Raw genomic sequence first — 17292 nt, forward strand, 5'->3', positions numbered from 1 at the left:
TCTCTCTCTCTCTCTCTCTCTCTCTCTCTGTATATATATATATATATATATATATACACACAGAGAGATATGTATATATATATATATATATATATATATACACAGAGAGAGATATGTATATATATACAGAGAGAGAGAGAGAGAGAGAGAGAGAGAGAGAGAGAGAGAGAGACATATATATATATATGTACACTGGAGGAGCTGCTGATGCCCCTAGTTTGGGAGAAGGCATTTTCTGTGGCAAAGTGGTTGCAGGACTCATTTAACATCACTTGGAGTGAAGACGCTGTTACCAACCGGCAGCAACAAGCCGGAGCTGAGTAGTTAGCAGGATGAGACCACTTTTAGTTTATTCTGCCCTCCCAACCTCAGCCTTTACAGATGCTGTTAATTTGGTTCCTGTTTCCCTGTAGTCCTTTATGTGGTTGTGTAATAAAAAGTTCTCCAAGCTGGCTCGATGTCTTTGCCATTAGAACATTGCAGATGTGTTAAGGATGCACTTGTTCCAAATGAAGCTGAGGAGGAAGGAGGCTCCGCCCTCCTCCGCCTGCCAAAACGGCCCCTTAGGTTCCTCATTCAACGCCCTGGCCCCTTGAATGGCATGCTATCTCTTTAAAGCAACTAGTTTTGTGTATTGGCTTGGTCAATTTGTTATGGTTTAAAACTGTGGAGCCAGCTGTCTGCAATCTGATGTAATGTTGCTATGGAAACTAGAAATGAAACACTTAAGCGTTCACCACAGAATTACTACATATAGCATTAGCCAAAATAATTAAAAGTTGAGCCATATGGGCTTTCTGGTGGAAAAATCTGCAGCAGCAAAGCTGGAAAGGAGTTATGTTTCTATTTACAGTGCTATAAATCCATTTTTTCTCATCATTTAGCAGAGGCAAGTTGCTCTTTGAGAAGATAAGAAGTAGAGAGCAATGCTGAACTTTCACAGTTTAGGAATGGAACAACAGCAAAATTCAGGGTCATTTAGTAACCTTGATTTCATTGTGTCAACTTATGCCTTGACCCTCATCAACCTGAGTTACAGTAATTGAGATTTTATATGGCACATGTCTTGTCCACATAGTATCCATTATACATGCAATATGCATGTATACATATATAGGAGTTTAAGCATTGTTTTTTTTTCCAACTCTTATGAAACTTTTCCAACAGGAAGCCATTCATTATCCATTGCAGATTTTCTTTTCCCCCCCTAAAAAGTTACTTGGTATAGGAAGAGTTTTCAATGGACCTTTTCTATATAGATAAATTTTTCCCCCTGTCTGTGGTCATATATTTCCCACATTAGGAGACACAATAAGAAATGGGCAATATTTTGAGAGTATGTGTAAGTCCTACTGGCATATGCTCATTTTGATGCAATTGGATAGCTAGGTGGCAAAGTGGATAGGATACTGGGCTTGAAATGAGGAAGATTCATCTTTTGAGTTCAAATCTGGCCTCATATACTTACTATCTGTGTGACCCTGGGTAAGAACTTAACTCTATTTGCCTCAGTTTCCTTGTTTATAAAATGAAATGGAGAAAGAAATGGCGAAATTCTCTAGTATCTTTGTTAAGAAAACCCTAAATGGTGTCATGAAGAGTCACACACAAGTGAAAAATGACTGAACAGTATGGATTTAGAGGTCTGTACTTTTCTCCTCAATGGAAAAGATCACCTGTAGTCTTACCTTGGATGAGAATTTGGTCATAACTATCTTTATATGTACTTCACTCCTAGATGGAGTACTTTGCATATAGTAGGTAAATAAATGTTTATAGGATTGTTTAAAAAAAAAAAAGCAACAAACCTTATTTTCCAACTTAAAATCATTACTTGTATTGATTCCAAAGCAGAAGAGCAGTAAGGGCTGGAGGTTAGGTGACTTGTTTAGAGTCACACAGCTAGGAAGTAGCTGAGGTTAGATTTGAACTTGGAACCTCTCAAACCACTGAGATACCTAGCTGCCTCTACAGGATTGTCTTACTATTGAAACAGCTGGAGATCTGACTTTCTTTTTATCTTTTCCTTTCATCCTTCTTTCTTCCCTTATTTCTTTCTTCCCACAAAGGCAACTCCTAAAAATTTTTTTTTTTAAATCAAGCATTCATTTTCTGATATCAAATTGTTTTTACTAAGGAGGAAGTGAGAAGTCATCACCTTGCTGTTAAAGAGCATCCCTCAGATTTATTTTGGAGCCAAAGTGACTTGTAAACTGTTGAGAGACCTTTCCAGAAATAATCCCTCCCCCCCACCCCCATTTTAATGACTTTGCTTTCATTTAGAATTTTTAATCCATTGGCTAGTTGGATAGCTGTTCAATAAGTGAGCATTTCCAGCTGGATCTATCTTGTCTAGTTTCCAACAGAAAGTTCTTGACTGCCTTGTGTTGAGACTTGGTGTGCCATATACCTCCAGAACCTTCTTTCTCTAGGAAAGTAAAAATAGCATTGGTTCAAAGTCCTCAAGAGCTCAAGTTTCTCAAAAATAGATGGAGCATGTGAAAGCAATTAACAAGTACCTGGAATATATTATTTTCCAACAAAATGAAGCAGGGCGTAGGAAAATAGGCCCTCAGAACAGCCATTGCTATTAAATCTGTTGTCATGGTTTAACTATATTTGATTTCTCCCCTGGAGATTTTGCTGTGATGGCATGCCATTCTAGCAGATGCTTTATGTCTTAAGAACCAAAATTTGTGTGTGTGTGTCTTTCTATATCCTATTTCTTTTTTCTTTTGTTGCTTCATCCTCCAAAAACCTAGATCACAAGTCCTCTTGCATCAATAAGCACCTTGAATGATCAGTGACTGTATCTCGATTCATAACAAAACTAGTACAGGTTCACTTTGAATAGATATGATAAACCTAGTTCACATGTTTACTCCACATATAGACGTATACAGTTTCTAGAGAGTTTGTGGTTTATTGTTCTGAGCTTTTCTCTATTAGAAGAACTTAACTTCTGTATTTAGTAGAAAAGAGTGTCTAGATAGTTCATATAGGATTGAGGCAACTCGAGATTCTTAAGGGGCTGATTAGTCAGATTATAGGTTAATAATCTATCCTCTTCTGGTTAACCACTTTGTGACCATTTCACTGTCCATAAGCAAATTCAGCCAGGATGAATAAAGGAAATAAAATATGAAACCAAAATAGTTAATGTTGCTGCTTGTTAAAATTTTAACTATTATCAACAAAGCAAGGATCTAAGACAACTCCAAAGGGACTCATGATGAAAAAGGATATCCATGAATGCAGATTGGAACATAGCATTCTTCACTTTATTTCCTCTGTGACTTTTTCTCTAGTGCTTAAGCAATGAACAGGGAAATATATATGATTACATATGTACAACCTATATCATTACCTGCCTTCTTGAGGAGGGAGGTCAGATGGGAGGGAGAGAGAAAACATGGATTACAAAATATCAGAAAACAAATATTAAACATTTATTAATATATAATCTGGAAAAAATTTAATTAAAATTTTTAAGTGATGGTGAACCTATTGTCTGCAATAAGGATGTCATATAATTCAATGTTAGTTATGAGATTGATAGTAATCCAAAATTCACCCATTCCACTGATGTAGAAATTTAGGACAAAATAACCACCAAACACTGAGATCTGTTCCCAGACCAGTGGTTTGTTCATAGTTGGACCACTCTCAATAAATATGATGATTGATTAATTGTCGAAAGGGATTTATTCCTGGTCATGTGGGATGCCAGTGAGAGAGTTGAATTGCACTCTCCTTTGTTTACAAAAGTTTAATTGTCTCCTAGACCATTCTTTGCTAATTGCAAAATATTTTTGTTGTTAGCCATGTGATTAGTAATGATAAGATTATTGTGCAGTTTTCTCACATGCCTTCTTAAACTGTACTTTTTGAAAGTCTTTTTGCTGTGCTGAGATGGAAAAGTAAGAGTTGAAAGAGTTACTTGCAAGGAATTGGAGTAAAGATGCCAGCTTGGGGAGGATGTGAAGGATTAGGTAGGCTGGAGCACAGGCAAAACCAGTGAGGTATCCTGTGTTTGCGTGCCTTGGTCCAGCTGTGCTCTGCCTTTGCTGCCTTGGAATGCTCACTGTGCACCGGGGCCAGGATTTTGCTGTCATTTTGAGGGAAACTCCTTTCTTTTTTCCTAAACTTTCTGAGCAGATAGAACAGAGGAAATAACATATTGAATGTGGGAGCTGGCTCGAAAATGAAGCCCTCAGCCCGTTCACAAGGAAAGGATTGTTTTAGCTTGTGTCACTGCTGCTGGAGAGTGAATTTTTTTTGTCTCTGTAATGTTTGATACTTGAGGGAAAACAGCTGGGACTGAGCATACTTGATCCGATGCGAAACGAAATGGGATGCTGGGGAATATGGACTGTACTGTATAGCTGGAAAAGGTCAGAATTTTCCCTTGGTCACTGTCGGAGGAATGCTGGGTCTGTCCTCATGCTAGCCTTCAGAAAGGGACTGGAGAGGGACGAGGGCTGGCTGCAATGTGGCAGGGTGTTGTTCCTCACAGATGGGATACAAGGGCTTTCGCATCTCTTCCTCTTTCCTGCCCGGCTGGTTTTGATTTTCTGGGAGGATTGGAAAAAGTCAACAGATTTTCATTTGGGGAGAAGTAGTTGGTGACCACGTTCAGCAGCTAGTTCTGACGGGCTAGACAGATGAGTGCCTGACCCAAACCACAGCAGCATAACTGGAATTACAAGAAGAGCCTGGATAGGAGAGTCCTGCCTGAGTTACTCTAAAAGCAGACATGAGAGTAGTTGAGATTAAATGCATGAAACGCAATCTGAGGTCAAGAATGTGTATTTGGGGGCATAGGACCTGACTTTACACTGAACTACTCGTTAAGATGGTAGGTGGGGCTTTGCAAAGCCAGTCAATGATCTGTTTTTTGTTTTCATTTTTTTTCTTTAATGAACTTTTTAACTTGGTAACAGATTCTGTCATAGAACTGCCTAAATTCAGATTGGTGGTGGGTTGGGGTTAAACTGGGATTAAGCCATGAAGTAATTATTTGATTAACTTTTCCTTTGTTTCTTTGCCAGTCAAGAGAACAATCGGATGATGAAACAGAGGAGTCGGTGAAGTTTAAGAGGTTACACAAGCTGGTAAACTCTACTCGCAGAGTGAGAAAGAAACTCATTAGGGTGGAAGAAATGAAAAAACCCAGCACTGAAGGTAAAAAGCAAACTATACCCTAGTTATTCCAAAGTAACTTGATTTTCAATTTAAAGGACTGTTTTCAAATAGAAGTTAGCCCCTGGGTAGGGGCTAACGGAAAGAAGTATGTCTATAAGTTGCTAAGCAGTGTTCCAAAACTAGTCTGAGAAGTATAATTTTTAGGGTACCCTAAATTTGATGGTGACAAAAGGAGGCATGGTTACTATTCTCCTAGTGATGTGATATGTTAATAATGCAATATACATTGATGCCTTTATGGTCTCTGTTTTTAAGAGCTATCTTTGTTTGGCATGTTGTCATTTTTTCCCCCATTTGCTTCATACTTTATTACATTGCTCTTACTGGGTATCAAAACAGAGTAAGGGGAAATATAAAGAAAAAAGGAATGGGCCTTGATTCTTTCCCAATGAACTCCAATCTCGGTTTAACAGACACATCTTAAGCAACAATTTTAGTTGGCAGCATAATTGGAGTATCTTTAGTGCCCCTTGATATTTCCCCTGTGTGATTTGTGGGTTTGGTTTTTTTGGGTTTTTTGCAAGCCCACTAAACAAGTTCAGGCTTCAGTTAAATGGGTCTTTTAAGGACATCAAATTCTAATGAGCCTATAAAGGGATGTTATTGTCCCCCTGAGTTATTGGGTTAAAAAAATTAGAGAGCTATCAACTTCTGTCATTGTAACAAATATAGTTTGAAGCTTGATTTTGGCAAGTTAAGTACTGACCTTTAGACTATTGCTGGTATACATTTATAGTGCTTGGGCCCTGGTGAGATTTTTTTTAATGATATCATATAAAAATAAGGTTTTTGGTTTGGAGAAGGTATGGTAAATGAGGAGATTAGTTGTTCAGTTCATTAATATTTCAAAACAAGGCAGTTTTAGTTTTAGTGCCTCAACTTGTTAAAATGTGATGCTTAAGTTTTTATTTGGCGAGGATGCAAACTTAGAGCAAATTGATAGTTTTCATTGTCTTTGTGAGGCTTTTTCATTGCACAAAACTGAAGCTCCAATAGAAGAGAAAAAGAAATTTCTGTTTACTGAATAGGATGAAGCTTCCTGTTGATAATTTTGGTTCAGATTCCCCAGAGACATTTTGAAAGGGAAAGAAGGGAGAGGCAGAAAGAGAGGGTGGATGTGGGAGGGAGTATATCAGGGGGAGACAGCCTGAGAGAGAGGAGATTTGCTTTTATGGACAGGTTCAGAAGCATAGAACTAATTTTAAAAATTAATTTTGTTTTTGTTTTTTAATTCTTGTTGCTTTAGACCCAATGTAGATCTTAACTATAGGGGCAAGTCTAAGTGACAGTTAACAATTAGGTCTTCTCACTGCATTCCTATCAGCCTGCACAATGGGGCAGGTATTATTCTGATAGCCACCTAGAATTATTTATATTTAGGTGCAGGAAATATTTCTAAACCTCAGCCTACTTTTATGTATTTTTTTTTTTACTTGAACATATTGTTGCTTAAGGATTAACTGGATTAAGTCAATTGTTTCTGAAAGGCAAAAGAGGAAGATGAGGAAAAAAATGTATATATCAGGAGACAGAGTTTAATTTAAAAGGCAAATGACAAACATGGTCCTTTCTCTGTTCCTCATTGGCCTGAAAGTTGCTCTAGATAGCTTCAAATAGAATAACTGTTGTTTATATGAGCCCAAAGCTGCCTTTTCAGTTTGTATTGTGACAGGGTGCCATAGAGCCATTGGAGTCTAGCTCTTTGTTCCATTACATTGATGAGGAGAGGCCCCAGGTATGCTTCAAAAGAGCCCTATTGCAACACTGACATTACAGAGGAGTCTCCACCTGAGCCAAGAACCATATAGGCAAAAAAAGAACCATGAGAATGGCTCTGACAGAATATCTTGAATTCTACCCTGTATTGAAGAGGCAAATACAAGGGTTCCTGATAACTTTGAAGAACTCTTTTAACACATGGATTTGCCAAGATGATAAGGAATCCTAATGCTTATGTTGATTGGTTATAGCAAGATGAACTTCCATTTGATTTATTATATACATAAAGTTTGGAATAAGCATGGTATAAAGGAGAGATTTCTGGATTTAAGGCCTTGGGTTTAGACACTTAAAAGTGATGGGGACTTTAGAAGTCACCTAGACCAAACTTCTCATTGTACAGATTAAAGAAAGTAAGACCTAGGGGGTTTAAGTCACTTGCTCAGTATCCCTCAGGTAATAGTGGATGAGCAGAGAATCAAACCCGAATCTTCCAAATCCATTACTCTTATCAATAGATAGTGATAGATGCACCATGCTAGATCCTAACTGACATTTACTAGTTGTGCGACTACTGACAGATCACTTAACCTGCCTGAGTTTTTAGAGACAGATCTCTTGAGATTTATCTGTTAAGTCTTAGACAGGTTTTCATCTGAGTTGGTGGAGAGAGTTCAAATCACAGATCCTTGAAGTATTTCTGAATGTCTATATCTTATTCAGTATAAGCATCTGGGGCAAAAGTTGGGGATACAGATTTGAATTATCTCTGATGTCTAGGTCTTTGGAGATGGCATTTATTCACAGAAGTCTCTGGGTTACAGGTGGTATTATGAAATTGATACTCTCCCATTTCTGTTGGTTTCATGTTTTTCTGCTGTCTCTGATGCTGAAAGCTGAAAATTATAAAACAATGAAATATCAGTTGCTATTATCATTGCTGCTATTATTATCATCATCATCATTATTATTATCTAAAACTATCTAGTTCAGTGTCCCATGTTTCAAAGTACCCCTTCTTTCTCCACTCATTAGACTCCTATTTTCCCAGTATCTTGACATCTTCAGGCCTTATAAGAAAGTAACTATAAATGTGTTTTCATTATGGTGTTCATCATTGTAACTGATTAATATGGTACCCCTTCTAAAGTATATTTGCACTTAAAAATTAATTTGTTTAAAGTTCCTCCCCACCTAGAAAAGGCATCATTTGACAAAAAAATGTATATATACAACTATGTCCTGCTTCTTTGGAGAAGGACATGCACAAGTTATTCTTTAAACACTATTATATTTGCATTGGAGAGGTAATACCAAAGATGCCTGAGTTTCTGATGGTAATATTTCAGGCAAGGAGTCATTTAGGGGCATAGAACCTTTATGTCAAGCAAGCCATTATGGCTGAATTTGGTTATGGTTGCCAGATTTCAGTTGGATTGACTTACCAGATGTTGAATTTCTGGATGATATACTCGTATGCCTGCCACCTGATTTCAGAATCAAATACAAGACAGCATGTGATGAGGCAATCTTATAGTTAAAGAAGCCTTGATTTTGGTCTTAGGACCTCTATAGAGTAGCATAGATCTTAGGGGACAACCATCATAGTCCTGGCTTCTCCATATCCCTTGGATCATTTTAGACTGAGCTAAGTCCAAACTGATTCACCTTTCTATAAATGGTACTTTTGTCCTATTTCTGTCTCTAAGGTTTCAACTGTATCTCTTCACAGCTGGCTAAAATCTTTATCTATCTCTCTCTCTCTCCCTCACCCTCCCACGCCTGATGATGGCTTCATCTCCCTAAAAAGAAATATGGCTGAAGCCACGAGGACCCCAATTTTATTCATTCCTTCAATGGAATCAAAGAGCAAATATTTATTTAATGATTAAGATACATCAGGCACACTAGCATATAAACACAAAAAGGTGATCATCTTTGCCCTGAAGGAGTTTTCATGCTAGTCAAGCCAAAAAACATTTGTTAAGCATTTACTAAGTGCCAGACACAATAGTAAGTCTTGAGGATACACATAATACAAGCAAAAAGAAAAATAGTCCCTACCATCAAGGAATTTATATTCTGATGGGGGGGGGGAAGGGAGCTGAAAAGCAAATTAGGGGAGTGGGGGGAAGAAATGGTGATGAAATCTAAAGAATTAGGAGAGGAGTGAGGAATGACTGGTCTGGGAAATTCCTCAAAATAGAATTTCAGGAAAGACCTCATTAGTGAAAAGAAGGAGCTATGAGTAGAGGGAACTTCCAGAGTAAGAAGGCAGCTAGTGAATGATGGAGCAATCCAGACTCAAGAATGGAGCTGGGAGATGCAACACACATAGGAGAATAGAATCTAGGAAAAGAAATTTTGGCTATGGGAATCACAGGGGTTGAATAGAGCCATGTGGTGTATTCAGTGGTCATATCATTTCCAATAAGAATAGTAAGGTTGTTTTGATTTCTGCTTCTAGAGCGAAACCAAAACGTAGAGATTGTTGGGGGCTGCAGAGTGTATATCCAAGCATATGGCAAAATACTTGCACTTGGTAGACTGTTTATCTTCTGGATGGCTGAATGGGAGGTAAAACATAGCCTAGGGGCAGCAAAATACAATAAGTTTTCACTCTTTCATACTCACCATTCAGTATAGTTCATCTTGAGAGCCAAGTGCCCAAATTGAATGGATTAACTTTTTGTGGGTAGGAGTGACTTCCAAAGAACCAGATAGGATCTGGAGGCTTCGATGTAGCTAAGCTCTAGGTTTTTAAAGACTAATGAAACAGTCTCTTCTTTTGTTGTGGGAATGACAACAAGATAAAATGTACAATTATAACATACATGAATGCATACAAACACATTTATATTGTATACATTAAGTAAATACAAGCTTTTTAGGCAGAGGATTCTAGCAACTAGGGGTCTGGGGGATCAGAATAGACCTTGTGTAAGAAGTGGTATTGAAACTGAACTTTGAAGAAAGCTAAGGATGCTAAGAGACTGGCAGTGACGATGGTCTATACAAAGACACAGAGGCAAGAGATACCTTTTTCTAGGAAGTCCCCATGGTGGCCAGGTTAGCTTAAACTAGAATTCTTGAAGAATAAGATGCAAATTATACCTGTCATAACTTAAGGATGGAGCCCTGAGGTTCAGTGACACTCAGTTTCAGCAACCAGGTAACCTGGAGAGGAAATATAAATATTATTATCCTTCCTGGTTTGGAAGATTCAGAAGCCTAATTTCAATTTCTGTAGTTTAGTCTTCTCATTGTGCAAGGAAGCTGCACTGGGTTCCATCTCCTTGTAATTTTTTGAATAATAGCCCTGGGAAGAGGGTTCCCATCATACCAAGAAGCTACAAAATTGAGACTTGTGCTCCCTTGGTTAAAGGGACCCTGAGGTTTGCAGAAAACCAAAATTTCCAAAAATCAATCCCATCTGCCTCAACAATTATTACTGTAAACAGAGCTGGGCTGTAGGTCAGAGAGAACTTGTGACCTCCATATGGGCACATTTGTTGTTGATCTTTTTTTCTTTAACTCATTCCCTGGGCAACTATTATAAGGCTTCTCTTTTGTTTTATTCAGTGGTGACATTTCATCTTACACCATATTCTTAGCTAAAATATTAGTGTTTAAAATGATAAAAGGCTTTTAACAATTAAAAGCTTTGTTATGATTTTGGTCACTCATCTCCAATGAAAGCTTTTCTCTTTTAACTCCCACGTCCAGTTTCTCACCAATGCCCTTTTCCCGGCTGTTATATTTAGTGCCATATCCCTCTGTTCCAAGAAGCTTTTTACTTTTTTCCTCTTTAAAATTCAGCTGGTGGAAAGCTGTGGTGTTAGAAAATTTCCTTCGCGTAATTAGAGGGACACAGCCAGGCTCAGTACACCCACGATTTGACCTACTTCTTTTCTTACATCTGTTCATATAAGACACACAGGAAAGGACTCAAGTGAACCCATACCCCCTGCCAGCAAGTCCAAACCTTTCCACTGGGTTCTGTGGGGCTTAACTCAATACCTGGCACTGGCAAACACTTAGGGCAGGGATGCAAGCTGGAATCCTTGAAATCAAAAAGAATGTTGGATATGGCTGATTGCATGTCAGTGCCTTGAATGCTCTTCTGACTCAATCACTTCACTGGTATTGATGGGAACGTTTGGCTGAGATCATTGAGTGTACTCAGTACTTTGGGTTTGGCTTGTCAACTACAGACCATTTATTTATTTCATTTGCTAGTTACAGCTCTTCATGGTGCTTCTTTCCCTCCCCTCAACCCTTTCCCTCTCAAATGTTTAGCTGCTCCGGCCTCGAGTTTTCAATTAAAAGTCAGCATCAGCCCCCCGGCCTTCATCAACCAACCGAAAATAGCAATCAATGAATATAGGATGAGGAAAAGGATGATTTAGAGAGAGGATTGATTCTAAGGCCAACCTTCTGAAGACACAGTGAGGACTGAAAATCATCTTTAAATTCTAAGCAGTAATTTGATAATAGCTAGTCTTGTAGTTTATAAATAACAATTTTTAATTGACCTATCATTTGTTTTTAGTTTAATAGAAAGGACCAGATTCAAAATAATTAAAGGGGCAAAGTATAACTTAACCTCCTCTTATCAGAAAGCTTTGTTTTCAGCCATATGTTTGATTACATAGTAAGGTAATTTTTTTTTTTTTTTTTTTTTTTTTTTTACTTTCAACATATGTTGAGGCATGGAGTTAAAAAGGAGCAAGAGTCAGAGTGTAAGTGAGGGAAATTGGCATTTAAGGCTAGCTGGCTATGCACAATACAGTTTGCAGACGATCCAGTAGTCATTCAATGAAGAATTTATTATATGGTATATACCAGGCGCTGTGCTAAGAGCAAGAGATATAAAGACAGGCAAAAATATTCTTTGCTCTTAAAGAGCTTATATTCTAATGAGAGACACAACCTGAAAATAAGGTCCAAAGTTTTAAAGCAAAAACAGCCACCCAGAAAGAAAAATAGTGCATATGATTACCATGGTGACTGGAATTCCCTCCCTGGATCGCGATGCCCATGTTTTGCTTTAATTTAAAACTAGACAGTCTCAAGTGGTAATGAATTTGGAAGATGTATTTGTAAGCGATGTATGGGGGCAGCTTGGTGACTCAGTGGATTGAGAGCCAGATCCTGCATTCAAATCTGCCCTCAGACACTTCCTAGCTGTGTGACCCTGGGCAAGGCACTTAAACCTCTTTGCCTAAACCCCTTTACCACTTCCAATACACAATAATGATTCTAAGACAGAAGGTAGAGCTATATAGATCATGCATCCCATCTTGTTCCCTCTCCAGGTGTGGAGGACCATCCAATTGCCAGCTCCCCGATCCTGGACGACAGATCAGCTCTCTACTCTGGAGTTCACAAGAAGCCATTCTACTTCGATGGTTCCATTGAGAAGCCACCAGAGGATGATTCAGATTCCTTTACCACGTCTCCTTCATCCAGCAGCCTGGACACCTGGGGTGCGGGCCGAAAGCTGGTCAAAACCTTTAGCAAAGGAGATGGCCGGGGGCTGATAAAACCTCCCAAAAAGATGGGCACATTTTTCTCCTATCCAGAGGAAGAGAAGACCCAGAAGGTGTGCCGCTCCCTCACCGACGGGGAGATGAAGAAGAGTCTCGGCTCCTTAAGTCACGGGGTAAGTACCGAAAGCGTTTGCTTTTATGACAGCAATCGGCACAAACATCACCTCCTGGTGTCCCTCGAGGAGGTCCAGAGTGTCAGAAAACAAATCCGGTTGAAGAAAATGGATACTAATTATTCCTGTTCCCGAGCTTTTCTCTGCCAGCGCCCCTCTAGAAAGGGCTTAAGTGCTACCACTTGCGACCTTCAGCTGCTCCGGCAGAAACCCAAAGGGGGAGGAGGATGCGGCTTCCCCAGTAGAAGGCTGCGGGGGCGCACCTCTGTCAGCGAGTTCAATATCACCTATGTGGTGGAGCGGAGCCTCTATAGCCACCTCAACCTGACCCAGCTGGTGCGCCCTGTCACGGACAGGACCCTGAGTAAAGCCGACAAGCAGGACCTGAGACGGTGCTTGCTCGAGGAGGAGGAAGAGGCTCACAGGAAGTGGGCCGCCACGGTGGACCGCTGTACTAAACGGGTTCTCTTGAGAATCCACCAAAAGTCTGTGAGTCAAAGGAGCTGGTCGTTAAGATGGCCTTGTAATGTCTGTGAGGTTGCACTGAAGTACCATGGAACCTCATCCCTCTGCTTCCTTTTCCTTCTTCTCTTCTCTTTTTCATCTCTTCATATCTGAGTCCATTTTACTATCCCCTCAAAATAGCCAACTTCCCTTTCAGTTAGTAGCAGTTCCCTCTTTTTAATTTTTGTGTCATCTCTTCAGATTGCACATAGAGAGTCAGGGAGGGAATTCCAGTCACCATGGCAATTATTTACACTATTTTTCTTTCTGGGTGGCTGTTTTTGCTTTGAAGCTGGATGTCATTCCATTTTATCGTAGAATTATTAGAAAGAATAATGTATTACAGAAAAAGTTGAGGTTTTTTTGTTTTATTTTTATTTATTTTTTTAAAAGATGCTTGGACTTTTGGTTAATCAGACTGAGGAAATGAACACTAGGAAAGCTTTCATTTAAGAACATTAAAAAGTAGGAATGTTTGAATGAATGAATTATAAAATAACGAATGAAGAAAAAAAATTAAATATAAAAGTAAAATAAAAGCCCTTGAATACTAAATTAGTGTACCATGATCTCTTAAAGTCCGAATACCATTTCATAAAAGAAAAAGAATATAGTTAAAAATCTGTGTCTACATAGAGACTTTGAAATCTGCTGAGGATGAGAAAAATACATTGAAAATTCTAGATTGTGCACTATTAAATTCAATGTTCTCCAGCATCTCCATGTAAATCGTTTAGTCCAAATTCTTTAAAATACTGAGATGTGATTTGCATATAAGATAACAAAGAGAAGAATCTTGATTTCTAACCCAATTTACCTGCCTCCAAATTCAGTGCCCTTTCCACTGGACCATCATATCTTATTTCACAAAACTAAATGATTACGTATGGATGCATGCATGATTTCATTCCTAGAGAGAGCTTTCCTATTTATGAAACTTTTTCCACCAAGAGTGAGTTGTTTGAGACCTCCTAGAGACCAGGTGACTTGGTCACAGTTACATAACCAATATGTGTCAAAGCTGACATGTGTTGTCTGACTCAAAGCCTGTATCTCTATCTACTACTACTTTGTTCTTCCTCTGATTATGTTGAAAGACTTTTAAATTTATTTTTAACTTGTTACTCTGAACTTCAGTTTCCTTATATAGTCTGCATCTATAAAACTAGGGGTTTAGATCTCTAAAATCTCTAAAAATCTAAAAATTTGGTGACTCTACATTGTTCACTTACTCATATACCCAGGTCACGTCATCTTCTTTTATGTCCCAAATAGGTGTCATGTTATTTACTCAGTGCTAAATGACTTCCTTCCAATCCCAGCTAAAGTCCTTAATTTGAATGCTTTCCCTTTATTGATTATTTCTCATTATTGATTATTACTCTATTGATTATTATGATACATAATTTGTTAATATGTTGTCTCCTCCATTAGACTATGAGCTTCTCAAGAGAGCAGAGACTGTACTGTCTTTTGCCTTCCTTTGTATCCTCATGGCTTACTTAACAAAGTGCCTGGCACATAGTAGGTGCTTTTAAATTAAATCTTTATTTGTATAATTTGTTTATTTCAAAATAAGTATTAATTGATTGAATGAATGACAAAGCACTATCCTAAGCATTGGGGATACTATCAGAAAATAAAGACTTTCCCTCCTCTCAAGGAGCTCATATTCTTATAGGGGGAGAATACAGTAATAAGTCATTTGTGACTTAATTAGTCACAAATGAATTTGTTTTCTATCTTCTCAATAAATCACGACTTCTTATAGATTTCCCAACTCTCGTTTTTTTAAGGTAAAAAAAATGATTTACATATAACCTGGTATTTCTTTGTTAGCCAGGTAATTGCCCGATAGTACAATAGATCATGTATGATGAAAACCAGCCTCCAGAATGTATGCCTTGAGACCATAGTAACCCTGTTTTGTATTGTCATGAAAAATGGCTTCATTCCTCCAGAAACCCTTTCTTGTGGTCAGTACCTTCAGTTTAGGGATTGTCTTCTCTGACACTGAAATAGATATCCTGGAAGGTAGTTTACAGTGGAAAGAACATTGAGTCTGGAGTCAAAATGCTTGGGTTTAAATCCTTCCTTTGTTGCTTACTGGAAAGGTCACTTCTTGAGGCCTCAGTTTCTTCCTCTGTGAAATGGTAGAGTTGGACTATATGGTATCTAAGATGCTTTCCAATTTTAGATCTGTGGTCATCTAAGAAAGCATCTTTACAAAAGGCAGATTTAATACCGCATAATACTACCTTCATAAAGGTGGTATTATGAATTATTTTGACTTTATATACCAACAATACCAGTATGAAGCTGGGTAATTGCAGTTTATCTATCTTTGCATGGGGGTTGAGTTAGATGTGGATATTTTTGTTTTATGTGTTTCTACTCACCTACCTACCCAGACTAAACTTTTTGCTCAGTCAAGGAAATATAAGTGAGCTCCTCTTTTTTTTTTTCCACCCCTTCATAAAAGAAGGCATAAGTTTATTTTCTTTGCAGCTTCCTTTAAGGAGTTCATGACATTCACCATTTCATAAACTTCTCCTTTCTTGCCCCAAAGTACTTCAGCTTTCTATTTTTCAACCATCTAATTTCTTACCTTTTCCAAATGCTAGAATTCCTTATTGCAACCTCAAGGCAATGACAATGCCTTTGTTTTCAGTGGAAGTGGTCACCTGTCTTGCCTTTAATTTAATCATTTAATTTTTGTTTTGATGGTATGAACATGCATGAAATTTGAGAATCTTGTCAAGTTTTGTTTTTTTCCCACAGTGGTTGTTTTTTTGCACATAATAATAAAACATTTCAACTGCATGACCATTCCGTGGAAAAGCCCTCCTCACCCATGATTTAAATGTTTTCAGAATTATAACAAAAAAAGATTTAAATGTTAGAATTGAAAACTAGGGCATTATTTATTCCTAAAATCCAAATATGATTCTGTCAGTTTATTTTTTTTTTAAGAAAAGATTTACCAGTTGCTTAGTCTCTATTCAGCAAGGGCTGCTCTAAAAACTTGATATTTTACTGACCACATATGAAATTTTATCAAAGATAATTTTCCTTTCACACCTTAGACTCATATATTTCCATAGAGGAAAAACTGGTTCTGGACTTCTTAGAGCATTACTGGGTTAAGAATAGGAGATATAAGGTTATATTTATATAATTTAGAGGATAAGGTTAATTCTTATAGTTGAGAATTAACCTTATCCTCTAAATTATAATTTGAATGTTAGGATTAAAATCCTTTTACTAACTCTGGATCAACCCAAATATATATTCGGATAATATCAGTGTCTCCTTTGGTAGTCATTGGAAAATGGCAAAAGAAAAAAGGAATATTATAACTCATACACTAACCAGACCCATAAAAATTTAAATAAGCCTTTAATTTATTGCTATCATCATTTTAACCCAGATTCTTTGGAAATTATTTCATTTGCATCAGAAATGACATGCTGAGGCCTAGTGTCTGCAGTAGCTTACAGCAGGATGTTGCAAAGCCATAAACTTATGCGACATCTGCAAGCCATCCTGTATCTATGAAGCAGTAAGACCACAGAGTTCCAGAAAAATGGCTTTTCTATTGTTAAGAAAGTCTTTTTGAAGACATCGGTAGGAGAAGGAGAATTAATATCAAAGATTAACTTTGTTGGGTCCAGTCATACAATGGTTTGGCTAATTAAGTGACATGGTGAATGTTTTTGCATATGTGATATCCATCATTTTATTAACATAGATGTATCCTAGCCAAGTTAGCCCTAACGTTAATTCTATTTCTCCAGTCACTTATTACAAAATTGGAAAAATTAGGGTGGGTGGTAAATCTCTACACTGGCCAAGTTTACTTTTCTTTGGCAAGGCAAAGGGAAGAAAGTGATGGTGAGGTCTGTGACATTGTATTAATAGCACTGAGATGTTTGCTGAAATATATTAGCCTAAGGCTAATTTTTGAAAAAAAATCTTATATTTGGTTCATAAAAGACTAGTCATTATAGCTCTTTTATTACTCCAGAACCTTCATTCCGCCATATTCCCACACTTTCCTAGGCCACAGAAATTTGTCACACTCTTTAGAGTCCAATGACACTAACCATGACTGAGATTCCCAGAAATTATTTCCTCAGTGTTTGTTATTTTCACTATTGAATAAAGATAGGCTTCAGTCCCACTATTTGGCAGATGGT

The 17292-nt window shown here is 37.8% G+C and overlaps 1 protein-coding gene across 1 annotated transcript in view; it reads left to right on the forward strand.

The window, feature by feature from the left end:
* The window catches only part of SASH1 (SAM and SH3 domain containing 1), a 108545-nt gene that overhangs the window by 25408 nt on the left and 65845 nt on the right, over positions 1-17292 (forward strand). The window contains exons 2-3 of the mRNA XM_044675459.1: positions 5052-5184; positions 12243-13078. Coding sequence (XP_044531394.1) covers positions 5163-5184; positions 12243-13078 — 858 coding nt within the window. The 5' untranslated portion in view covers positions 5052-5162. The remainder of the gene's footprint in view (positions 1-5051; positions 5185-12242; positions 13079-17292) is intronic.

This window comes from Gracilinanus agilis, chromosome 4 (genome assembly GCF_016433145.1).
Source record: "Gracilinanus agilis isolate LMUSP501 chromosome 4, AgileGrace, whole genome shotgun sequence".
NCBI lineage: Eukaryota > Metazoa > Chordata > Mammalia > Didelphimorphia > Didelphidae > Gracilinanus > Gracilinanus agilis.